The sequence below is a fragment of the Streptopelia decaocto genome, assembly GCF_964273445.1.
Source record: "Streptopelia decaocto genome assembly, chromosome: 15".
In the NCBI taxonomy this organism is placed as follows: Eukaryota; Metazoa; Chordata; class Aves; order Columbiformes; family Columbidae; genus Streptopelia; species Streptopelia decaocto.
The window spans coordinates 9,611,835-9,638,136 of NC_138670.1; the positions used below are offsets into that span (position 1 = coordinate 9,611,835).

At 40.1% G+C, this 26,302-nt stretch overlaps 2 protein-coding genes across 4 annotated transcripts in view; both read right to left on the minus strand.

Annotated features, from left to right (window-relative positions):
* SLC5A1 (solute carrier family 5 member 1) overlaps positions 1 to 14,469 on the minus strand; it is a 54,276-nt gene extending 39,807 nt beyond the window's left edge. For 2 of the 3 annotated variants that reach the window (XM_082065929.1, XM_082065926.1), the window contains exons 1-3: positions 9,045 to 9,056; positions 6,483 to 6,563; positions 5,433 to 5,543 (exon numbers count right to left, since the gene is read on the minus strand). The gene's annotated coding sequence lies outside the window, so the exon portion shown is untranslated. Of the gene's footprint in view, positions 1 to 5,432; positions 5,544 to 6,482; positions 6,564 to 9,044; positions 9,057 to 13,690 lie in introns of those variants that run through there. The other variant, XM_082065927.1, reaches the window with a different exon arrangement.
* Positions 14,470 to 16,144: 1,675 nt separating this feature from the next.
* Positions 16,145 to 25,483, minus strand: YWHAH (tyrosine 3-monooxygenase/tryptophan 5-monooxygenase activation protein eta). The gene is made up of 2 exons (XM_082065932.1): positions 25,029 to 25,483; positions 16,145 to 17,582 (listed from the first exon to the last, which is right to left on the minus strand). The coding sequence occupies exons 1-2, from the start codon at positions 25,113 to 25,115 to the stop codon at positions 16,926 to 16,928; spliced, it is 744 nt and encodes a 247-aa protein (XP_081922058.1). The 5' UTR covers positions 25,116 to 25,483; the 3' UTR covers positions 16,145 to 16,925.
* Positions 25,484 to 26,302: the final 819 nt, after the last annotated feature.

Below are 26,302 nucleotides of genomic sequence, written 5' to 3' on the forward strand. Positions count from 1 at the left end.
GTTGGTTTGTTTGTTTGATCAAGGGGATGTGTGAATGTCTCTCAGTGGAACTAGGCACACATTTGGAAAGAAAGAAACTTGGAAGAACTGTCTGCCTTCCCAGAAAAATAAACTTGCAATTATGAAGATGGAAAAAACAGAAAACAAACCTTGTGCCAGGACTGATCTTCAGCAGAGACTGAAGGTGGGAAATGATGTTGAAAAGGTCACTTCTTTTTTTTTTGGGCATGTCCTCAGAAATAAGTAATCTAATTAACACCATATAAATCTTGGCTAACTCCAATCTTTATAACACTATAAAACCAGCAACAGCCAAAAGGGGGTGGAACGTCAAACCTCTAACACAAAGTACCAGATAATTAACTTTTTATATTGTTAGACTGTTATTCACATAGTAACTGATGTAAATACTAAGAAATACAAGCATGTGATCCATAAGCACCTTAAAGCATTTATGGACGAGTAATCCACAGAGTGCTCAAAGTTAAGGGAGGCTACCAAGAACTGTATCCCGTTTTAACATCCATTGACAGCGGCACCAGAAAGAAGAGGAAAGAGAGCTCTCCAGAGTTAGAGCTCACTGTTAGAGCTCACTTCTCCGTTCTACACCTGCGCTGACAGCTTCAGGCACACAATAACAAGACCTCATGAACTGAGGTGAAGTTATGTATGATTGAAGTCAGCTTACACAGATTCCTGTGCTACTGAGTCTGCTTGTGGAGTCAGGGACAGAAGGAGGAAAGAAGTGGGTGCTAATGATCTGCTGCACAGTGACATGAGTCAGGCTTATTCTACAGGTGTGGTGGAAAACAACCAGATGAAACTTTCAGTGCTAAGAGGTGCTCCAAAATGTCCAACATGAGGAGGGAAACGCTGAAGCAGTTCTAGAGACATCTACTCCCACAACACGGCAAGACTCAGCAAAATAGAAAGAAACTCCTTTTCCCGGTTTGAAAGCTACTTTTGGTGCTGTAAAACATCAGAGAGTTAAAGAGGTTCTCTGGACAATGCTGAACACACCTCACCGACAGTCTTGGAATGTTCCTCAGAGAGGACACCGCAGATCTTTTCTTTCCCCTTCACATCTTATCTCTTGTTTTCTGATTTATGTTCCAGAAAGGGAAACTCACCTCTTCCCATTGTTACAATTGGCTTTCTTCTGTTTGGCTTATCTAAAGCAATCGGAAACTTCAGAAAGAAACAATTCCAAACATAGAAAAAGAGTGCTCCATTGTTCCATCTGAACCAAGAAACACAATGAAAGGATTATCAAGCACATGGATACAAGAAGCACCAAAATATACAATGGAACAACTAGTGTGAGAGACATCTCTACAAATCATATTGAACAGAACTGAAATGAGTAAATAAGGTGTGCACTGAACCACTACAGGTGGCACAGGGAAGAAAAGAAGATAGCAAGCGTGTGGAAACAGAGAACCCTGTTTAATTTCTCTCCTTTGTCCAGTCCCATCACATCAGGCTAGATCACTGTAATCAGGACTCCCCATCTGCTATGGCACCAAACTGAACATAACTGAACATCAAGAATATTAATATGAAATTGCATCTTCTTTCTACTTCACAAGAGGTAATAGAATGATACTTAAAACCAACTTCACCACTGTACAACAGAGCATCACAAAAGTGTAGACAAGGCAACTTCTATAAAGCTTGCAAACTGGTCCGTCAGGCACTGTTTCACCAGTGAATGTTGCCATCATTGCAAGGTGGCAACTATTGGAAAGAAATCATTATTCCCAGTTTAACAGAGCAGCCAACGCATAGAAACTTTCTGCTTCAGAACAGAATTGCTCTCTGCTCCATCAATGATACAAAGGCAGAAAGTACGAGGCAGTCATGAATAACCAGCTGCAATGCTCATTCTCCAGAACTGAAAAGTAAATTGATTTGCGTATAACTCAACTGCCCAAATCAATACCTATGTTCCCTCCTTCTTGTACACACACAGACATTTTTCTTCCTTTAAAATAACTAATATTATATCCAAATTTAAGGAGCATCATACTGTGTTTAACATTGTATAAATATATTTTTCAGGGGAAAACTAACTTGAAACATTTTCTGTCTGTAACTTTATCCAATTAAAAATTTGTCATCAGTTTTTGTCAATCAGGTCACGTACCATTGTGGTGCAAGAGCTTTGTATGCGTGTTCTTCATCTGCCAGGAAACTGGTTCTAAAACTTGATGCCAACTTTTGATTTGAATCAGCCTAGCAACATAACATATGTTTACAATCCGAGAAGGTGAAGGACATACGAAAACATCATCTCCCTGGGATTTGCCACTGTCCAAAGTTACAGTGACATCACACAAGAGGCAACCAAGGCCAAAGTAGATTCGTAATGAAAATTAATAACTTTCTGAGAAAACTATTTGAAGCAGCAAGAGCACATGTATCCATTGATGGCAGTAAGTAGCTCCATCTCAGTTCACAGGGAGCAAAAAGAAATTAAAGTGCATAGTGACCAGGCTTGCACGTGCGAGTTACAGTCTGCTGAGGCTCTAGATGGTATGTAAGCCATAAAGATACTGGCAGCCCAAGCACTCTCAGGATGAAAGCACGCACATCAGCAGTGGAATGTGCTCCCGCATGGTCATTCGGAGAAAAGCACTTCTTCCACCTTTATTTGCATGTATAATATAATGGACTGACAGCTTCAGATATTTGCTCCTGCTAATGAAGTAATTTTTGCCTCTGGGCTTCACATGATTTATTTATCTGCACATCCAGGTCAGTTAATCCTACTCAAAGGTAGTTTCTGATGGCTGCTAAGGTAAACAGGAGTTATTTGTCCACACAAATTATTAATTTTGGACATAGGCTGTAGTGTTCCTACCATTCACAGATTCGTCTCCCCACGTTCTCAACACTCAGGGCAAAATGCATCCTGCCCGCAAGTACTGAGCTGTTTATTTTCAAAAAAGCAGAGAAACACCCTCGCACAGCGTCAATTTACTTATAAAATACATATTATCATAAATGGAAGATGCCTTGAACTATTTTTTCTTCACAGTAGAAGAAAAAAAAACGCAAATCTAACATCTGTACTTCCTACCATCCTTGTCTTTTTGAAAACATTAAATCCCTAGAATCCATTCCTGTGCTTTGGTTTATGAACATTGGTTCAAGTCCCAGCCTTAAACCAAAGAGCACTTGGCGTGGTTAGTGTATAGTTAAGTTAAACACCCAAACGACACAGCACCTTATCAAGCACAGGTATTTCAAGAAGCTTAACAGTAACATAAAATTCAAAAGTTGATGTATTCTATGGAGTTAGTTATTGAAGGCCAACATGGGGAGAACGTCAAGCTTTCACGTGAACAGCTGAAGATACTTATCTCAGTGTAATAATGATCCCAAAGGGCACAGAACTGCATAGATTGCAAGTAGGCAGGGGCGAGGTGCTCTGACATTGTCTTTTCTGTAAGGGCACTGTACTAAGAATCATTGATTTATGCAAACATTAATAAATATATTGAGCAAATATATTTAAAATAAATAAATATACCTAAGTATTTTATCTTCATACAGGATTATACTACATACAAAAATTTATATAGTTTGTATAAATTCCTCCAAAATGATTCCTTTAACTAGTACATCTAGTCTTACATATAAGCTCATAAATTTTATATGTACTTTATAATTTACTTTACATATATATTTACAATTTATATCTAATATAGGCACATTCTATTTCTTTGTGATGCCACTTGATTATCAAGTCCAAAGGTGCTCTGATATTATTACTTTTAACAACACTGTCATAAATAACAGTAACCTCATTATTCTCTGTAAATTTTATAGTTTCGAGTTGGGGTTTTTTTTTTATTTGTACACTTCTTCTACAAAACCTAGCAAGAATAATAAATACCAAAGTGAACAGAGCAACCATTCTATGCTGTCCCTTCAACAAATCAATGATTTGCAGGACAGACTGAGAAGAATCACTCATTCAAGAGAGAAAGGCAGGCTGGGAAGGACTATTAGCTGGGCTACAGGTATGTTTATTCCAAAATTCTCTGGTCAGACACTTCAAGGTGCTCAAAGATCAGGGTGATGCTAACAAGAAAAACAGAAGCCACTATTTGTTCAGTTTCTTCTCAGTCACCGGTAGAAGAGTCTTTCATTCCAGCAAAAGGCAAATCAGTCCTGATGGCAGCAGCGCTGCTGCCAGAGACGCGTGGGGAGCACAGGCAGAGCCTGACGTGCTGCAGCAGTGTGAGCAGCACCGACTGAGCTTTTCTAGTGCCAGTACTAAAATACATCCTGTCTCAATGGGTATCTGTCCCCATCCTGTTTGGTCATAAAGTGTCAGAGCCACTCTGAAGTCTCTTACTGTGAACACTACTTTGTGTCACAAGTCACAAAATTTCCCACTAGCAAGATGTCTGTAAGTTCTGTACTTGATACTATTACTGTCTTAGATGCTGCATTTCACAATAAAACATAGAGTACTGATTCAAGATAGGCAGAAAATTACATGTCTTTCAAACGTAAATACATAGATCATGTAAAAGCATTGTGTTAGCTGCTTAATATTACAGAGGAATTATTTTTATTATAATTATTTATAATTAATAAATTATTGAGGTTTTAATTGGATTCAGAGTACAGTACAGAGAGAGTACTGTGAGAACCAAGTTCTCCAGCAGATGGAAGCATTAGTCAGGGAAAGCTGAGCTCACATGGCTCATAGGATTGTCTGTCCTGCAGCACTGCACGCTGCCTCCCCTGCCACACACAGAATTTTACCGTGTAGATACCCCAAGTGGCTGACAACGGTGGAAAACAAACCTATAACTCTTTAGCAGTATGAGATCTCCAGTGCTGCTATAACACAGCATACAATTATTATTTAAGTATTTACAAAAACCTGGTGTTGGCCAAAGATCAGAGGCAGGTAGCTGGAACATTCATTGTGCACCTGACTGCGGATTCCAGAAAAAAACATAAGCTCTACCATCCTTTTCCCATACCTCGCTGACAGTTAAACAAACACAGTCCAGCTTCTTGCTTCCTTTCTCATATTTTACCAATAAATGTGATGCAAATGTAAACATTTAAAATGTACTTAAATACAATAAACTCAAGTTGCCAGGCATAGCGCTGAAACAAAACAAACCCAAGTTCAGGGGTCATTCTGAAGCTCAGTTAACAGGAAAAGTAACACAAGTGGTCATTAACCTATATGAGTAACTGTAAGATTGCTCCAGCCCTTTAGAGCCCAGGAAAGCTGCAAGATTCCTGACCCATATTTCACAGCACTGCAAGTCCCTTAGCTCGGATTGCACAAAGCAGCCTGATTTGCAAACACCACCATTGCATGTTGACCAACTAAACAGTGTTAGCAAGTTAGAATCGAAGAGTTTGCACACAGGGCAGTGATCACTCACGTCTCTCACCTGACTGTTAGGAACCCCTCAACACTGACTGGCTGCCGCTTTCCACCTCCATCAGCTGTTCTGTCTCGTTGCCATCTGATCTTTTACAACTGTTGTTTCCTGCAGCCTTACCTAGTTACAGATGTGAAACACAATTTTCTATTACAGTTCCTTTCGCACAGAGGCTGAGATTACTTTGTGCAGTACCCTGAACAAACAAACAGTTATACAAATAGGATTTTTAAAGTACGAGGAAGGGAATCCAAAATTCAACTCTCATAAAAGTTTTTTACTACTGCACCCCCAAGAACAAAAAACCCAACCCCCATCCCCTTGTTTCCCTTCATAACTATGTTTCCAAATTTGGCTCCCTACCCGATGAAGTTACATTCTCTCTTCCCAACTCTGCACACCCATTTCTGCCAAAACAGAGATGTTAGCCCCATTCCAGCCTCCTCCCAACATCTCAGGAAGCCCCAGATTTCAATCAGTATTTCAGGAACTGCAAAACTCCTGAGTCCTCAGATATCTGGCCGGCCACCAGCACCCTCCATCGCTCCTGCGATAGCGTTCTTGTTTTCAGCTCCACAGTAATAGTAAGATTTTTAACCCAAATTATTATTTTCTGCTAGAGGGAGGATGATCCCCCACAGAGGGTCAGAGGGTCATTTTTAACTAAGGACAAGTTTGTAACTACAGCTTCCAGTGAATGCTAGATCATCTGCATGGTGAATGAGAGTAAAGACCCTTTATTTGATATGCGGCAATAGCCACTCTCACACATACATAATTTGTCTAATATACCTTAGACATATAATTCACTCAAATTGCAGAAAGTTGAGAAAAACCATTTCCATAAAAGCTTATTTATCCATATGGTAATTACATGTATGCTTATATAAATACACAACACTGCCAGAGCTACTGAACTGCGCATCGCAGACAGACTTATTAGACACACAGTTCTAACCACTATTTGCGTTTCCCACATCTTTACCCAAATCATGATTAACCTCACACACATGCTTACACCTTGTTCAGTGCACTCTGTGCAAACTTGTTCTTGCGTACCTTTCTTGGTCTTTAATAGTTGCTTCCTACTTTTTATTTAGCCTCTGCTTCACCTTTCATATTGGACATGGCTTGGAATTCCTAGAATTATTAAAACAAGACAGGTACATTTCAACAAGGATTAAATAGAAATTGGGAAAGTCAGGAAAGAAGTGGAAAACAAATTACAGACAGACCCAGAGCCTGGTGCAGATGAAGCAAGCTGAGGTGTGTGACATTCGCAGTTACTCTGACATCTGCCGGGATAATAACTGCACTGCATTATTCTTCACAGAAACAAAAGGAACCAAACAGGAAAAATCAAACAGCAATAGGAGGTGGGAACCCATCTTACACAGAAGCACAGGACAATGTAGCTTTTCCCCATTTTATTGTGGCTTGATGTTCATGATAACATTCAACAGTAGAAACACATGAGCAAGATCACACAGACCAACAGAAAGTAGCCCAAATGGAGCTCATTATATCAGAAAAAGAAATGGGCTCTTGGGACCACAGGCAGCCCTCCCTGGAACATAAAAATATAAATAAAAGTATCTTCTTTATTCTCATCAATAGGAACATTTCCTGGCACTTGTCAGATGACAAACCCTTTTTTCCCAGTTCCTTCAGCCAATTCAGTAACCACAGCAACTGTCTCCAGTGCAATGACATCATATGGTTTCCTAGGCAACTGTTCCCAGTGCAATGACATCATGTGGTCACCATGGTGACGCTCCATGAGGCCAGGAAGAGAGTATTTTAAGTGGGAAGATAGGTCAGAGGGGACAAAAGAGAACTCAGGGAAGAGCATGATAAAAGATAATGGAGGTAAAGAGATGAGTCTTGTGAGGATAGATGGGAGGGAAAGGAACAGATGGACAGAGTATAAGGACAGGTAGGAGACTGAAATAAAGGGATTTTTTTTTGAAATTTAAACTACTATTTGTTTAAAAACAAACAAACAAACAAAAAACAAACACAAAACTTAATTCCATTATCTACTTTAATGATACATTATTTAGGTCAGAATTGCTGAACCACAGCATGAATGGCCACATGAAGCTTAGGCATGGCTTAAGTGCTGATTTAGGGGAAAGACTTTTGACAATTCGTAAGAAAGTGTCAGAAATCTCCATAGAGACACCAAGTGAAACCACACTAAACAGAATATACTAGGTACTCTTTCTACTACGAGTTACATTTTTGCGTGTATTTCCATTCTATGACTGACCAATTACTCAGGGGCTCTGTCACAGCAATGCCAAAACCAGGATGTTACTGGCTTGCCTGTACAGGGCTTGGGAAGAAGATTCCTTTACCTCTTCTTTCTGTCCTTGGTTCTTGAAGATAAGACAACGAGAATCTGTCCAACTGATAAATGAAAATGTGTTTTCCATTGATTGAAAGTTCCTTCAAACACTCTCCAAGAGTAAAGAGTGTCTCTTCCTTCTGGTTTTCTAGATCTTCCAATTCTATTAGACCTTCAAAGGTCTGAATTTGCTGAAGATAAATATCCTTTCTGAATTCAATTGTCTTTTAATTCCAGATAGTCTCAGCCAGTGGACAATGTCACTGCCAGCTTTATGGTAAATGGCTATTAAAACCCCAGGGAAAAAAGCTTTTTGGCAATGGAACTCTGGCATTATTGATACAAAGTGTTTCATCAGCATACACAGCCTTGTGTGAAAGATGAAGTAACAGAAAGCAGTGCCTTCTGAGGGCAGCTTGCAGAGTAAGAGCTTAGGACACTGTTCTTGGGGAAGCCTCCAAGCCTATCTATCACACAGTATTTTTCTATCCACCAAGGCATCTCCACATTTTCTCTCTTAAGCAAAACCTTAATTCAGCTTAATTAGCACAATAATCGCCACCCTGCTATTCATTTCAAAAGGAGTTAATGTAGAATCAGATGTAGCAATTGTGATTGTAACATGGCAATTAAGCAATGTAATGTTGTAGCTGTGACATCTTCTACCAAGTGACTCACTTTTTACAGTTGGAGCTAAGATGAACCTCACTTAGTCTATTCAGACCTAGATTTCAAATACTATGAAGTTTAGAAACCTGCCTAATTTGAGCAGAGCAGTAGATGGAACTTTTGTTTCAGGCTGACGCACAAAAACCAGAATGTCAAAAGTCAATGGGAGCAGAGTGTCCATCAGCAGCAGAAAGCAATATAATGGTTTTCTAGATAGAGGATTTCATACAGTTCATAATAATGAAATACTTTATCTACTATCAGACTTCATGCAGATTGTTGCTGTTATTCTGAGAGCAACAATGCATTTAATATGCCAAGTACTTTCAAAATCTATACAGACAGGCATTAGGGTACATGAAGTCTGACTCCAGAACAGTGCATTTCAAGAGGCAACGTTACTGCACCAAATCTCACAGGAGTTTCATTGCAAAACTCTGCAGTCATCAGGCTGGAAATGTTCCAGGTGCTTAATCATACACAGCAGAGTGAGAACTGAGAGAGAAGAAAAATCTCCGCGATAAGCAGCACTAGGAAGGATGTGGTGGCTGAGGGAGAGAAACAGGAAAAGGGGAGGAGGAGAGGAAAGGCAGAAAAAATACCTCACGCTGTTGATGAGCAGAGACACAAACACCAGAGAGAGAGACAGAAAGCCAGGCCAGCATCAGTTCCTCAAAATCATTCTTCAGGCCTTCCTGAAGGCCTGTTGTATAATAAGCCTCTTCCTCCCTAATCCAAAAGACATTCAGAGAACTGTGAACATCTCACACAGAAATCAGGCTAAGCTGGGCGTTCTCATACAATCAAGAGCTCCTACCCACCAGTTACATCCTCGCGTAGTTACCAAAGTGTATTTCTGCAGGGAGAGTGGAGGAGGAAGGAAATCTTGCCAGGGTCAGCACAAAATGAAGGAAAAAGACTGCTAGAGAAGGAAACAAGTGGGAAATAGGCGGTGGGGAGGATTGGTCTGGTTTCTGGGTTTTGGTGGTTTGGTTTGGTTTGTTTTTCAGGCTGAGCTGTGAGACTGAAACATCTGCATTGATGAAGCTGTGTTTCAGGCTGCAGTATTACTTCAAAAAAAGTAGGAATTTTTAAGAGACAGTGGCAAAATACAAGATTAATCAATAATGCTCTTCAGTTTGACTTCTGATAAATCGTTTTAATGAGCAATGATACATGCCAACACTAAGTCAAACAAGATGAAATGCTGGGGCAAATAGCAGTCCTTAAAAAGCCTGAGTGGGCACAAGTGAAGAAGAAGAGCTGTTCCTGCCCTTTAAGGGCTTGCTGGAATCTCACCAGGCAGGCACAGACCCAAGGTGGTGGCCAGGCAGCAAACCCTTGGAGAGAGCAGTGCCTTTTCCTGCCAATGGCAGACTCAGGCCTTCTGCTCCCTTCTCCGGGGCTGGGATGCAGAGACGGGAACGGAGATGATTGCTCCAGTGCGGCTCTGGCTGCCATGGAGACAGGAAGCCACTACAGATGGTCCCCAGCCACACTGGATCATCCCTGCATGGTGAACACACCTCCGCAACATGCACCAAAAATTCAGCTATTCCGGAGGATGCTTTAAAGTCCTAACGCCCCTAAATCTCAGACTCCCCTGGGCAGGCAGCGCACTGAAGGTATGAGGATTGTACTTCAATAAAAAAATAACCACCTTGGATTTGGTTGTAGTTTTTTTTCTGTGATTTAAAACAAAGTAAACATGGGACAAACACAAGTTTCTCATTGCAGAGAGAGAACATTCTCCATTTTACTCAGCAGGGAAACCAGTTACTCCATTGCTGTGTTACTACACACATGTCCTAGTCTCTGCCCTCTGCAGGAGTCAGATGTTCTTTTGTGATGCCGAGGACATAGCAACAGTGAGAAAGTCTGTTAACAAAATGCTTTTCTTGCCAACCGCCTACAATTCCTGCTTCCTTCCAATGTGTGCCTTACATGCTTGGGAAAGAAATCAACACTTTACTGTGATCTCTCCTCTTTCAGTAGCCTCTGCTTGAGAAGATTCTGAATAAAGGCCATTCCTCAGATTTTCAACAAGGATGCTGCTCTCCAAATGCCATAGATTTTATATACAATTACTGCAAATATAATGGAGTTTCCAGCACAGGGTCACTGGAAGTCATGTGGCCAGTGTGTTTTGATCTGTTTCTTCCCTTAGACACATTGTTAAACCAGATAATTCTTCAGAGATGTAAGAGTTCAACTACTAATGATTAAATCCTAAAGTGGAATCGATCACATTATCAAATTATGTGAAAATAGCTCATACTGGTTTAAGTACGTAATTGCACATAAGTGATTCCTTAATGATTACCTCCATAAAAATGTATTCACTGCTGGAATACAGTGCTTTGTCATAATGCACTCTAGACAAATATGTAACCAAATGAAAATAATTCTTCTGGCTATAATGCTTGAGTTAGGACAGACCAAACTGATTTGTAATCATTAGCTAAAATAATTTAGACTAAAATATAAGACAGCACATAACACTGGAGATTCAGAAAAAATAAATATGATTACTTGAATTATATATATAATAGATATAATATGCAGAATATATAGAATAAATATATAACTATATTTGTAATTAAGTAAGATTAGATCACAATTGGCATATAGGAGTTATAATAAACATATGTAACCTTTCAATTAACAATCAAATGGAAAAAGCACTTGTAACTGCAATTCATGGGAAATTACACAGTCACTCTCAAAGCTACATATACTCCTCACTGCCTGCAGTTTCCAATGGCAGGAAACCAAATTCTAGTGATCAAAAAGCATCATTCTGACAATAGCCAAAAAGCACTGATATCCACACTTATTCTACATTTTAAAAGAGGTAGGAATCCACACTTATTCTACATTTTTAGAGGAAGGGATTGCTTCCTCATTCACATATTCTCCATTCCCAAGTGTCTTTGCCCTACAAGAACAGTAAACAATCAGTATCTTTTTCCTACGATTTTGTTCCTAAAAATTCTACCTGTTTCTCTCAGTCTTCCTTTCCTTCCACATCTCTCTTTTTCTCAACTGATCCATAGAGCTACTGTCCCATAAATTCTTCTCAGTGCTCCAAGTTAGCTGTGATGTAACAAAAAAATCTGATAGCATATAACTCCAGTGGGGAGAAACTGGGGAGAAGAACCAGAACACATTAAAAAACACATATACACCATTTATTTTTTAATATTTAGAGATAAACAGTCCATCTCCATTTCTCCAGGCTACAAACTCTTTGGGGCAGAGTGCTTTACAGTATATAGTTTTAAAATGTGCCCACCCTAACTGTACCTTAATCCCAGTAAAGCACTGATATTAAATGTTTTCTCACTTGATTGCACTTCTCATGGCAGAGACATACTGTACTAGACTGTTTCCTCCAACCTGAAAAACGTGTTATCATAACTGTGTTGCATGTTCATTGTATCGCTTTCAGAATGCAGCTTTCATATTTCTAGAAATATTTAAGCATTTAATTAAGCTACTCTAAAAATAAATCTTAAATATTCACAAAAATTTAAAACTGACTGTTTATTATTCTGCATAATTGCCTGACGGAATTAATTTATACTATGCTACCTTGAAATAAATTTGTACAAAATCTATCTGTACAAAAAAGTCAATACATACCCCTGCATACAAAATTTTCTTCATAGTTTTTCATAGCAGCTAAACAGTATATTATTTTAATTTTGTAGGTATGCAGAGAGTACAATTAGCTGATCAGCCTTCACTGTTAGCTTGTGTATCAGGCCCTATGCATAGGGCTTAAAACTTGCAGATATTTCACACAAGCCGTATGGCAGAAGAACCACCTATTGCCAGTTTCAAAGACAAAGCAACTCATTACATCTGATTCACTGAATCAATTAAAAAAATTCAGAGCTGTTTAGTGACAGCTCAGAACACATAGCAAGTACAGATTTCTATTGTGATTTTTAATCCTTGTTCACATGTGTAACTAAAGAGTCACATTCTATTTTTCTGTATTAGGAATGTATGAGCTTAGCTTTAGTTAATATAACAGCAGAAGGAAGTGCAAGAAAAACAACCAATAAGGGCGGTGTGTAATGAAGAGGAGACACACTGAGTTTATATACAACATTTTTTGAGTATATTTATGACTAGATGGTACTTCTACCTAAACCATCACTATTTTTTGCATTGCATAAGCTTTGGCTTTTTAGAGGCTCAGTAGTCTCTATTTGATGTTTTTAAAGTATCAACAAGCAACAGAAAACACGTTCCTATGTACTGAGATGTGGAATCTCATAGGACAGCTTCTTTCAAAAAATTCAACCCCCACAATGAAAAAACATACGCAGAACTTTATTTCAAAATATCAGAAAAGTAAAATTATGCTGTCCTCTGCCCAAGCATACAGTGACCTACTGCAGCAATTGGGTGACACTAATGATCGGCACTCCCCCTCAACAGCCACAGAGGGGATATATTTAATACATTGTCTTCTTCATGGCCTTTATTATGCTAGAATGGAAAAACAAATAGATCTAAGTGATCTGGGTTTGTTCAGAACAAGATCTAAACATCCTCTATCAATTAAATGGATAATTAACTTCACACTCTTCAGAAAGTGCCACTGATTTCAATGAGCTTCTTCAATTAGCCTAGAACATATCCAACAAGTTTTTTCATGTTGTTGCACTGGGTTTAGTTGATTTTTCTTGAGTGGCTATGTTAAATTTGTTCAAATATATGGTGTGGATAGAATCAAAAAACAAGAATCCAGAGCACTGAAATATTGTTCCTGTTTTCTTTCTGTCCTTAAAGTCAAACTGGTTTGTTGCAGGTTTTCAGGTTGGTCCCATACCAACGGAGAATATTTTATAGTGTATACTGACTTCATTTTTCACCCTTATGACTTTAAGTATTAAGTCATTCTCACATTTGACTTAAAAAACAACCAGTCGTTTCATTTCCCTCAACAAGAAGTGTACTACTATAGCTGTTTTTTCTAGATTTCTATATAGTGACCTACTGTAGCTGCTGAAAAAGCCACAGGATCAGGCCAGGAGGTACCCCTTGTGCTCCTTTGGAAATACATTCAGCTCTACAAGTCAGCTCACCCAACTTACAGATTTAGGTCACAAGTGCAAGTATTTAGGATGGGAAATGATAAACAGAAGTTATACACAAAGGAAAAGCAACATATAAAAACTATTTTCAAAACTATAGTTATAACCAAGTAGTCACTAAAAACATGGTTACTTACCAGAGTACCTGTGGTTCTTTGATGTGTGTAATCCCCGGAGATCTCAATCTCATTACTCTTCTTAAGGTTTCTGCTTGCCTAAAATGTCAGTATTCTTCAGTGCTGTTGCTTATGTTGTATAATAAGCCTCCTATTACATAGAGCTTCAGAAGTTTAGTTTCCCATAGCATGGGCATGTTTATTTCTAGTGTGGGGCTTAAAAGGGTGTGCGTGTGTACTCTACGAGATGAATGAAATCATTCATATAAAATTTGAACATATTTGAGCAGATTTGAGCATATTTGAGCAGGATATAGACTGAAAGTATCTCTGTCCCTACAAAGAACATGCTATTGATTTCAGGTCTGTCTATCCCTTAGCTTTCAAGCTCATACAGTATCATGTAAAATGCTGCTTTACTGTTAGCAGCTGTCAGGCTGCTAAAAATGCAAGAATACCCATATACCGTGCTGATATTACATCAACACCCTCAGAGTGACTTAATCTTTCAACAGTTTGCTTGTGAAAGGCACATTAAAGATTGGTTCTGAATGAGAGTAACGCTCAGGTGGACCCTTAGCTGAGCAATGCAGCCCTCACCATGTCAAGATTAGGATGCATCCTATCATGCCTGAAACAAGGCAATGCAAAGAAAGCTCTTGAGATTCATTAGACGAGCAGTCATCAACTTAGAGTGACCCTGTCTGTCAACACTTGGTTTATGAACTCCTAGCAAGGACAGAAACGCTGTCCAGGTTCCTAATAAGCAAGCGTCTTCTGATCTGTTGAAACTTACGGCTCCATCAGATTTATTCACTGAAATTTATACTGCTGTGGAGAAGGGAATCCACCCTTCCAGCAGAGTCAAGTCAGTAAGTTATTTCAAAATAAATCATCATACTTTATGATACCCAGCAAGAATTTACCCAGATTAATGGCAAAACAGATAATCACAACAACCTGATTGGTATACTTTAGAAACTTTCCTACCAGAAATTATTAAAGCACCCAGGAACTGCACCCTTTGGTCCCCATTTTGGATCTTAGGCACTAGGTCAGTAGCTAATCTCAACTACCCAGTCCAGAGATGTCAGAGACCTGCTGAGCCACTAGCAGACTACATAATGCTCACAGCTTGGTGACAAAGGACCTGCGCAAGACAGTAACTAAATGAGAAAGGACTCCTTAGCTTTTGAATTAACAAAAGGATAGTGGTACTTCTATAAACAGGAAGATGATAAACCTAGAAACTGCCAGTGATACTCATTATTAACCAGCCAGAGCATTTCAAGATAAAAATGCAGTCTCATTGCCAAGTTTTACCTTGGCCCCACAGGGGCAGGTAAAACAGATCCAGAAAACTCCTGCAAGGTTTACTTGCAAAAAGGGGAACTGAAAAACAGGGGCTTGTATCCTGTTCAATGAAACAGGAACAAAGAAGAAAAAGTGACTTCTAGAATAGGTCCTAGCAGACAGTAGTAATTTACAGTAAGCATACACTTCAAACTACCTTAGGAGGTCAAGCACCTCAAGATTATACAACAGTACAACATCAAGGATCTGTATTTTAATCTTTTTCAGATGTTGCATTAGTTTTTGAATTGTCGCTAACTTTACTGATGCAATAAAGCTAGAATTATCTAAAGGACAACAGAATACAAAATACACACAAATCTACCATTAAACATTCTAATCTCCCAGATACTTAAAAATAACTGGTGCATTGTTTGTAATATGTATAAGAAGTAGTGGCTGTGGATATTCAGACCAGTAATACTTTTTGTACAAATCAAAGAAAAATAGATTTAGATAAATGAGAACTTACATTATGTTTGAGCTAGCTCGAGTGCCAGTAGCAGTCTGGATACAGCAACACATAACAGCTAACTTTTCCTGCTTCTGTAACATGCCACTACAGAAGTACGTACAGAATAAATATACATATATGCTAACTGTTGGGAGAAAAAGAAAAAAACAAAATAAGCTTGGGGACTAGTCTTAAATTAGCTAAAATAGAAAGGCATTCTTTAAGAACAAATACTGCTTCTGTTTGAAGCAGGTAAATACAAATTAAAGTTACTGGGATTTTAATGTGTAAAGTGATTGGGTGGTTAGTATAAAGAAAAAAAAAATAGGAGTTCAGTTGACAGAAGCAAATAAAAGTCTCTACATTGGTATGACAAGTAATGTTCTCCACTTCCTGAGCAGAATTTGCATTGCACCTGCTCTACCAAGCAAATAACTACATATGCCTTTGGAAACTCCACTGTAACAAGGTGAGTGGTGTCACCTTCTAAATGGTTGTGTTTTATGAGGGTTTTTTGTTTGTTTTTCTTCTTTTCAGCACACTGGTGGTTTTTGTTTTGGAATGTGAGGCAATTTCTCATGAAACTTTTGATTCAATAAATTTTAACCCATCAGTGATGTGTTAGGTAACGCAGTCTCCACTCTGAACAAAAGACAGGACAGCTTACGTAGAGATAACATCCCCGAAGCAGCATTTTATTTTATCCATTTAATTCCAAAACATTTAATTTAGAAGTCTGGCATCTCAGTCATCCATCTTAACATGGGCTAATATTGACATAGTGTTGTCAGAATACACAGACAACAAAACAGCCAAAGAGTTTACAAAAAATAAATTCATGATTCTTCAAAACAACTGCGAAAGGCTACAAGTATCAAAACTCTCAGGTAGATGCACTGCATTAAAAGAAACTGTGCACATAAGTTAGAGGCAAAAAAATAAATTGCTACTGAAACCTCACATTTCAAACAGTTTATTGTAAACTGATGAACAGGGCTGTCATTTCACATCAGCTTAACTGTTTTCATTGGCTGAAAAAAATTTGGGGTGGCTAATTTACTTCGCATGCACAAAGTGTACTGCTCAACAGAACTGTCAGCTCATTTCAAATGGAAAAATTATAACTGGAATCTAATTATCTTCAATCACTTTCCATCATTCTTTCCTGTATTTTCCAATCAACAGGCAAACTAAAAATGGCTCATTTACTATGCATCTTTCTGCATTGCTCAAATGCAACTAAGATAAATAGGGCCAATAAACCAACCAATCCATCAATGCCCATGAAGACTCATCTGAAACTGCTTCTTGATAAAGTGGACAGCAGATCTGAACAGCTGTACAATACAGATATGCTTAGCACTAGATATTTAGTGTGACGGTGGCAAGGAAATATTGGTGATGATGGGGATGGTGAAGTGGATGAAAGAGTAATTGGAGGAAAGCTTTTTAATTATTGCCCTCTCCTGCTTCTTCATCTTGCTGATCACTCGTCCAGAGAGTGAGGTTATCTCGAAGTAGCTGCATGATGAGAGTGGAGTCCTTGTAGGAATCCTCATTTAGTGTGTCCAGCTCTGCTATGGCATCATCAAAGGCTTGTTTGGCTAAAAGGCAGGCCTGCTCAGGAGCATTCTGGATTTCATAGTAGAACACTGAGAAATTGAGTGCCAGCCCAAGCCTAATGGGGTGAGTGGGCTGCATGTGCTCTTTGCTGATTTCAAAAGCCTCTTTATAGGCAGCTTCTGAGGCTTCCACAACACTGTTCTTCTTCTCTCCAGCAGCAACTTCTGCCAAATAGCGGTAGTAATCCCCCTTCATTTTCAGATAAAAGACCTTGCTCTCATATTGGAAGTCATTGCAGTTCTTGATCAAGTATTTATCTAGGAGAGCCAACACATCGTTGCAGACTGTCTCAAGCTCCTTTTCTATCTTCTCCCTATAGGCTTTCACCTTCTCCAGCTTCTTCTCATTCCCATCTGCCATAGTCTTCTGCTCGATGCTGCTGATGACGCGCCAGGAAGATCGTCTAGCTCCAACTACATTCTTGTAGGCTACAGACAGCAGGTTTCTATCCTCATTTGAGAGAGGCTCATTCAGCTCAGTTACCTGAAAAATACAGACAAGGATCAAATTTAAAGGGTTTGTCTTAGACAAGAGAGTGAAAACTTCCTTCAATACTTCCATCAAGAAATACAAGATTAAAAATTCCTTCTAGATCCCAAAATTCCTTCTAGACAGGACTCAATTTGGAACGCTGAAAGTTTAAAATTGTTTCTTCAGTCAAGACTTAAAAGAATGAAAACCCCACAGTTCTGTTGTAATAGAACTGGTATTTAGAAGCCATTGCAAAGCACATTCACTGAATAAAAGTGAGTCAGGCTTGTGTAATGGAGAAGCATTCACAGAAGGAAGGCTCAGTTTTTTTAGGAAGTCTTTTTTATAATTATGCAGACTACACACTTAGCGATGAATTTAAATGTACCTAAAATACCGGTTTTATGAATCTGGAACACAGCACAGACACTGGAAACTGGTGGAGTTCTTGTTCTTTCCCCTGCCACTTTCTTTCATTCAACAGCAGACATGGAAGTGCTGCAGTCATTATGATTAAGCGCTGCATAGTACAAATGGAATTAGCGTTTCATAGTATCTTTCAGACACTCAGTGAGCAATTATACAATGTAACACAAAAGTTACCCAGATTCCTGCTAATTGGTGGCTGCCGACAAATTTCAGGGATAGGAGAGACATGGGACAGAGTACATAGAAATAGAACAGGAAATGAAAAAAGCCATGATCATCTCCAAATTCTTACTACAAAAAGCTGAGATATGGGAAGGAAAATACTTCTAATACTGTATTTAGGTCTATTTGACTTGCTATGTTAATTTAGGGAATAAAACTTATCAGACTTATAGTCACTTGAAGTTTTTTTACTTTTGCAAACTTACAAACATGAAATTAAACTCCCAGGATGAAAAACGTAACTCCAGTACTTTAAGCATACGACATTAACTGCATTAAAATAAGTTACTAAAATTCTAAGGATATGTACCCTGGTGTAGAAGTAAACTCGTCCTTGCTCAGGTGCTGCTAAAATCATTAACTATTTCTTCAAAATTGCGTATATTTACACTGCTTGATAGGCATCAGAATGTTTGCAACCAAATCCTTACACACTACAAATAATTAAGTGACAAATATTTACACTATTCTCAGACTGCTGGTGTACTCAGTGAACCACCCAATAAACGTGAATCTTTCCAAGTCTAAAAATAATTTATATTAATTATAACTTAAAGTAAGAGAAAGCTTACTTTCAAGTTTAGGTTTCATTCTTAGAATATTTTAGGACAATTAGTTTTATCTCCAAATTGCCTTTTCCCCACAGCTCAGGAACCTGAACTCCCAAAAGACTCTGCTCTGCCTGGCCTACTACAGTTACAGACAATCTACAGAGGGTGAAATGCACAGGAATCAACTCTAATGACATCTTCGTAACCTTCTTCACAGCTTCCTCTACAACTCCCAACAATCCCTCCCTCAGCAATCTCTACTACAAACCAACTGTATCATCTTCTCTAGTAAAGATATTAACACCCTCAATAAGTAAAGCCTCAGCTAAGACCTTTTTATACCCTACAGTCTAACAGGACAGCACTTGCTTTCACAAAAATAATGAAACCCACCAAAGATTTATAATCACTTGGCCATTCCTGCACTGCTGGAGGACTTTGCTTGAAAGTCAATTGCAAGTTCTCAGACACAGTGGTTGATCTAAAGGAGTCAGTAATGTTTTGCTAAAACTTAAACATAATTTAACCACACAAATAAATCCCTCCTCCCCCACCTGTCTTAATTATCTTTACGGCATATATATAAAACAAACAAAAAAAACCCAAAAACAAACACACACACACACCAAAAAAAAGTTCTCAAATACTACTGAGCAATATTACCCACAAAAATAGAAACATAGTATGGAAAAGCACACAAGACACAAAAATAACTGAGAATGAGACTCAGTAGGACAGGACAATTGTAACAGAAATACCACCTCTTGGCTTTGCAGTCCAGACTCCATACGAAACAAATTCAAGTTACAAGAAGACTGCAACCACAGCTCTCCTAATCCTTCACCTCACACATCAACACCTACATTTTTCACCTTATCTTCCACTTACCACCTCTGTTCTTTATCCTCAGCAAACTGCCACCTTCATGTTCCTCCCTTTCTCTCTGCTTCAAACTAAATTTCCTGCTAAATGCTGGTATTTAAGGATATAAAACCTAAAAAAAGATATATGCAGTCATCCTAAACCTTGTTATAATTATTTCATCTACCTCCTTAAGGTGGTTTCTTAAACTTTCTAATTTAATCTTGTAGAGACCAGTGTCTTATGTGTATTCAAAACACCTAAATGTCCTGGGAACCACCAAAAAATTTTTCAGCACTAAACGTTCATTTTTTACTATATAGCTGGTGTATTTACTTAAGGGGAGATAAATTAATCAGTTTTCAAATTTCATCCAGTTTGCCACAAGAGACAAAATACAACCTTACAGAGCCTTGAAAGAGTATTCCAGGGTTTTTTCTAGTTTATTGTCTCTCTTCTGGTGTTATTAATTTTTAATTGTAGAAAACACATCACAACACCTGCCCTGAAAAAGCTGATGTATAAAGCCCACTTGCACAGGAGCCATTGCAACTGCAGATACATTCATGTAAAGCACAACAAAAAAAGCCTGGGAAAAGAGCCATGTCAGGACTAACTGCAGAACAGTTGTTCAAATGTGGAAAAAGAACGTTAACTTCTAAATCAAAACATTAAAGTATTTAAAATATAAGATTAAGAGACTTAATTAAGAGACTATTCCAGATCATCACTAGACTGTTGTATAATTTAATTCCCAAGACTGACTTAAATTCACCTTGAAACCATTCCTTAAAGTAAAAGGAAAAATTAACAGGGAAACTAATTCGACATGCTTAGGACATGCTTTTAGATCTGTCACAAGTATAAAGTCCGTCTCAAAACAACTGGGAGTTTTGGGAATGCATAAAGTCTTTTTAGACTACATACAAATAGAAATAAAAACCTGCTCTGCCAACTATGACTTTCAAAAATGTTTTCTAAACAATTAGTGAAAAATTTTTTAAAAAAATACTGAAACGTAAAATTCTGGAGAGTAGAAATAACGTTTGTCAACTACACATCCCTTTGTCAAGAACATACTTTCTTGTAATGGCCGTTAGGAGAAACAGAGATGAAAAGCCATTTGTAATAACTTTAAAGTAGTATTTACTTACTCAGGTGTTACACTACACTTTCCTTGTGCAAACACACCTCTCTCACACCTAATTTGGGGGCTATTTTCAGTCCTGAGCCAGATGATGCAATTGAACACCCAGGGTATGACTGACAGTCTGGGTTTTGTAACAAGAACACAGTCTAAACCATTTTATTTCTATAATACTTACAGGTAACTCATCTGCTTTATCCCCACAAAGTTCTTTCAGTTTACTGGGGCAGGGAGAAAGGAGTATATGAAAGGAATCCTGAGTGTAACCCTGGAATTTCTAACTATAAATGCTGACGAGTGTGGCAGTACTGTATCAGCTCAGAAATTACTTGTGTGTGCACAAAACCGCACTGGCCACACCAAGCTGAAGGCTCCACAACCAGCAGCAGATCTACGATGCACTGCGAATTACCTAGTAGAATTTGAGCCAGGTCAATTGAATGTATGTGATTATACTTCTGGTTTGTCAGCCAAAGCATGTAAGTCAAAACTAGAGCCAGTTCTTATCAAGCTGCTGCAAAAAAAACTGTACCTGAGCCAGTAAAGTCAGGTTTAATAATTAAAACTCCCCTGATACAAAGTTATGAAGTCCATAATTTTTTAACAAACAGAAACCAGACCAATGAATTCAAACCAGATCAGTTTCTTGCATCATGTGGCTTCAGTATTTTATATCTAACACTGGAAAAATCTATAGCTAGATTTACTGTATAAAAACCCAGTAAGGAAGTCATCACACAGCAGGGGAGGATATTGTTTACCATAAAGGCATCTCATTCCCCCCTCCTACACATACATATTGCATTAACCCAAAAGCAGACACTGATGTGAAGAAGTCAGTGATATAACACTAAAAATATGGAACAACCCAAACTCTTAAGTCCATTTATGTAAGAGATAAAGCCTATAAAGCCTAAAACTAGAAACTCATGCTATTTTGCTTAAACTCTAGATCATATGAAGACTTAAATTTATTTCACCCTTAGTAGTATTTCACACATAAATAATTTTAAAATTATACATCTCGCATAACTCAGATTCATCTGAGTTTTAAAGTGTAAATAACTCTCTACCAGCTTTGTAGCTATACCAGAAAACAAAACATAAATTAATAGAGCTCCTGAACACTACATATTAAGATTGATACTATAAGAAATACTAAGGGTTTATACAGCTAAAATGTTTAACCATTTCTGGAAGGATCTAAATACAAATCAAGCGAGAACATTTAACACATTAATAGCAAATTTCTTCCCAGTGTGCTGAGAAGTAATTTTTTTACCTACCGTGGAGGGTTATTTCAAACAGTTGGAATCCTGAAGTAGCATTTAATGCAATGAGAATGCCACACCCCTTGGAAGAATGCCATGTAGTAGAGGCACACTTACATGCAATTGTATTTTCTATTAAAATAGTATTAGCTTTAAAAAAGTAAACTGAATTCATTAATTCATAGCAGCAAACCAAGTGAAAGTTTCATTTTCTTCTCCTTTCTACACATTATAAAGAAAAATACCAGAATTCTTCCAAGAGAAAACAGCAAAAAAAATTGCATTGTTGAGCAGTAGTTTCCTTATTTAAGCTGCAACTGCTACTTCATCTGGCTTTTCTTTAAAAGAAAGAACTGATATGACTGATCAATATGTGTTCCTCCCGCTTTATCCTGACAGCTGAAATGGCAGTCTTGTAATATTTTTTTTATTCCTTCAGTGGCAGTCTCAAAAAAAAACAAGCATATATGCTTTCCCTATAATAGTTCTTGTTACTTTATGTTTTAGAGTAACTATCAAGCTGTTTGCCATATTGTGTATTGTAAAAGCATGGTGATAGATATCTAGATCAAAAATTCATAATTCAGATTTCTATCTACACTGAAAGCATACTATTTTCACATAGCGCCTTTAAAAACCATCAGATATGCTATATTTGGAGATTTAAAAAAAAAAAAATTTTTTTTTTTCAAATCAAGATATCCTGCATTGAGAATAGATATCAGAGTTAGAACACTGATTTCCTGTAGAAGTAAGTCTAAGGTTTCTGGAGTGCGAGAAGATTATTTGAATATTATTCTATAGGGATAAAAAGTTCTCTAAAAAACTGTTATTTACAGTTACTGAAATGGAAAGAAATATTAACTGTGTGAGGACAGCCCCATAACATTTCATAAGAGTTTACGCTCAGACCTACAAAATCAACTAACACTGGAATTACCATGTTGGAGTGAATACCTGTGAAAGCCAAGCAACCAAGAGGAGCTACATTATAGGCACGCAACAGTATATAGACAGCTTAAAATAAAGACGCTGTTGCCTTTTAAATTCAGCTTTACTTTCTGTATTTTTAAAGTATCTATAACGTAACATTTTATATAGGGACAAGACTTGGCTCACTTAGAAAGGGTTCTCAAGCTCCCAATTACAGAAGTTCATCATTACACAATTTATTTGAGAGCAAAAGTGGCATTACAGATGATAACACCATGACTCAAGACAAATTAAAATTGTATAGCAACTAGGACAATTAAAAAAGACAACTGGACATACACACTAGTTATGTGTACTTATTTACATATTTCCTGTAGCATAGCAATTGTATTCTGTTCCACATATGTTCAGAGAGCCATACATACACTATCGTTCAGCGATCTTTGGAAGATTAAAAAAGTCATCTACTATATGCAGCTAGAAACACAGTCTTCTAGAGCAGCAGTAGATTTTAGCAGTTTCTCAGTTTCATCTTTTAGAATTAGCAACTGAAAGATTCAAAAGATAAAGAGAGCTGTCACTACTACATTACATGTATCAATAATTCTAGTGATACAATTAAAACACAGCTAAATGTTTAGTGCCTCTGATATTGAGATACTCAGAAGTATTGCTGCTTTAGAACTGGATTGGTCATAGTATTTATTATGACACGATGGCAAAAGTGAACAAGAGCAGCAAAATATGTCTTTTTACTGCCCTCGTTTAAGGGCTGTGACACACATCACAGCGCCTGAACAACACTAGATTGATAGATTCTTACAATAAAAATGTTAACTCCACTTGAAGTTGCTCATTCAAATTAAAAATGTCTTGTGTCTTTAAACAGCAGCACTCTCAAGGGAAACTTGACTCCTCTTGGGGTCTTTTGGTGCTCACAAAGGAGACAGATCAGCAAGAGTAAACCAGTTGTAATCAGACACAGTAAAGACACTGCTAAGCATTTACATCACCCTTAAAATTCAGATTATAGGAATACTTTGTTTTTAAAAAAGGGACTAGACATTGTGAGTTTGATCATTCTGCAATTTTATTATGTATCAGTACAGACAGGTCAGTACAAGTAATTTTCATTGCTTGGTTCTGAAAGGAGCAGAGTTGCAACTGTAACTTAGTGTTTAAACACATGTCAGTATTCAACCGGGTAAAGAATGCACTGAGGATTTGTTACCCTACAAAGAAGAGGCAAAAAGGCAACGTTAAAGCTTGGGAAACGCTCTCTGTGCACTGGGGAGCTTTTATACCCGGATGCAACGACTATACCATGTTTGAGTCAGAGCGCTGATGTTTGTGGGTGAGGCCTCGATTCGTGCCCTTTATCGCGAGGCAAAATAAACGTCTAGAAAAGGAAGGGGCTCCTCCTGCCGCGCGGTTTCTCCAGACACCCCCCGCCCAGCACCCCCATCTCCCCCTAGAAGGGGAGACGCCCCCCAAGGTCGGAGCCGCCATCCCCAGCGGGGGCGGCGCGCCGGGACGGACCCGTCTGGAGCTGGGGCACAGAAACATCCCCCGCGCTCCCGCCGTGAGGAGAGGCGGGCGGCATTCAAACCGCTGCGCTGCGCGCCGGATTGGCGGGGTGGGGGAGAGAGGCGAGAGGAGGGCACGGGGACAGCCACACCCCCGGGCAGCGACCGGGCTGCAAGGGCGTCGGTACGAGGGAATGAAGGAAATGAGGGAGGAAGAACATACATTTTAAAATAAAAGGGGGGGTCCAGGTCCAGTTTGGACCGGCTACTGTTTGTCTCATCTCTCCTCGAGGCAGGTAGTACCGGCACCGAGGTGTCCCAGCGGGATGGGCTCCGCTTGCTCCCGCCCTCCTTTCTTCACCGCCACGGGTGGGACCTGGCGTCTCGCATCCTCCCCGGGACCCAATTCCGCCTCGGACCAGCCCGGATTTCCTTCCCCTTCCTCCCCCGCCACTACCCACCCTACACACTCCTCCCCGGGTATGACCCACCGCCGCCACGCTACCAGCCCCACTCACCGACTTCATGGCCGAGGCCATGTCGTCGTATCTCTCCGCCTGCTCGGCCAGGCGGGCTCGCTGCAGCAGCTGCTCTCGGTCCCCCATAGCCGCTTCCGTGGTGGCTGCTGGGCTGGGCACTCTACGCCCCTCAGAGAGAGAGAAGGTGGGGAGGGCGGGGATCTGCGCCTCGGAACGCGCGGGTGGTGCGAGCGGGGAACCTCAACGGAGCCACCGCCGCCTCGGGCTCTCCGGACCGCCGGGCTCCCGCCGGGCTCCCCTCAGGCTCCCCTCAGCCGCCGCTCACCCGCCGGCCGCGCGTGCCGGGCGACGGTTGGCGCCTCGCGCTCACAGAGGCGGCAAAGCGGGCAAGCCGCGCGCTCGCTCCGTCCCCTGCGCCGCGCCTGCAGGCTCGCGCCTCTCCGCCCGGCTCGGAGCCTCGCGCTGCTGCCGCCGCCTGCGCCTGCGCGCTAGGAAGGCAACGAGGGGGCGGAGCCGAGGGGACTGCAGGGGAGGGGAGGGGGCGCTGCTCCCCCGCGTTCTATTTCTAGGTGACGTCACTTGCTATAAATAGCTATCCCGGGGCGCCGGCCGGGGGAGGCGCATGCGCGCTGCGAGTGCTGCAGTTTATGCTGCAAAGGTGGAGGTGGGCGGTGGGCGCGGGCATTGCGGAGCCGGGCCGGGGCCGCCGCACCGCCCGCGCCCCCGACACCGCCGTGAAAAGCCTCGGGCCGGGCTCGGCGCCCGCGCACCGCCTCGGCCCCCGCCTGCGCTCGGTGACACGGCGCGGAGCCGCCGCCACAGACTCCGGCCGCGCTCGGCCCCGGGAAAGCGGCGGAGCGCGGCTGCTGCTCGGGCTGCGCTCGGTGTGGAGCGGCGTGCCCGACCCTGCGCCATAACCGCTTTGTGCTGCCACGGCCTTCCCGCGCGGGCTTTGTCCCGCGGAATTGACACGGCTGCGTGTCATTCCACTGAAATAAACGTATCTCGTACCCCAGCTGCTTCGAAACATTCCTCGTTGTGGGGGTGGTAGGCACGGCCAATTCTGCTACCTTGCCTAAAGATGCAGCTAAACTCAATGTGTCTCGGCATTTTAATTTGTAAGAGTCGAGCTCTTAGTTCGTAAATTGACTAAGTACCAGCCTTACATAAAAATCATCTCAAAGGAGAAGCACTGCACAACGGACACAACTGCGGCTGGTGGCTGCAAAATGCCAGCATCCACATTACTCGTCTCTTACGACAGATCGTAGATTAACTTCTTCTGTGCAATCCACAGCCAGCATTTAAACACC

Bases quoted from the DNA above. Each gene is read 5' to 3' on its own strand.
- YWHAH (XM_082065932.1), bottom strand. From the start codon at position 25,115: ATGGGGGACCGAGAGCAGCTGCTGCAGCGAGCCCGCCTGGCCGAGCAG. The intron at 17,583-25,028 runs GTGAGTGGGGCT...TGTATTTTTCAG, and splicing joins TGGCCTCGGCCATGAAGTCG to GTAACTGAGCTGAATGAGCC.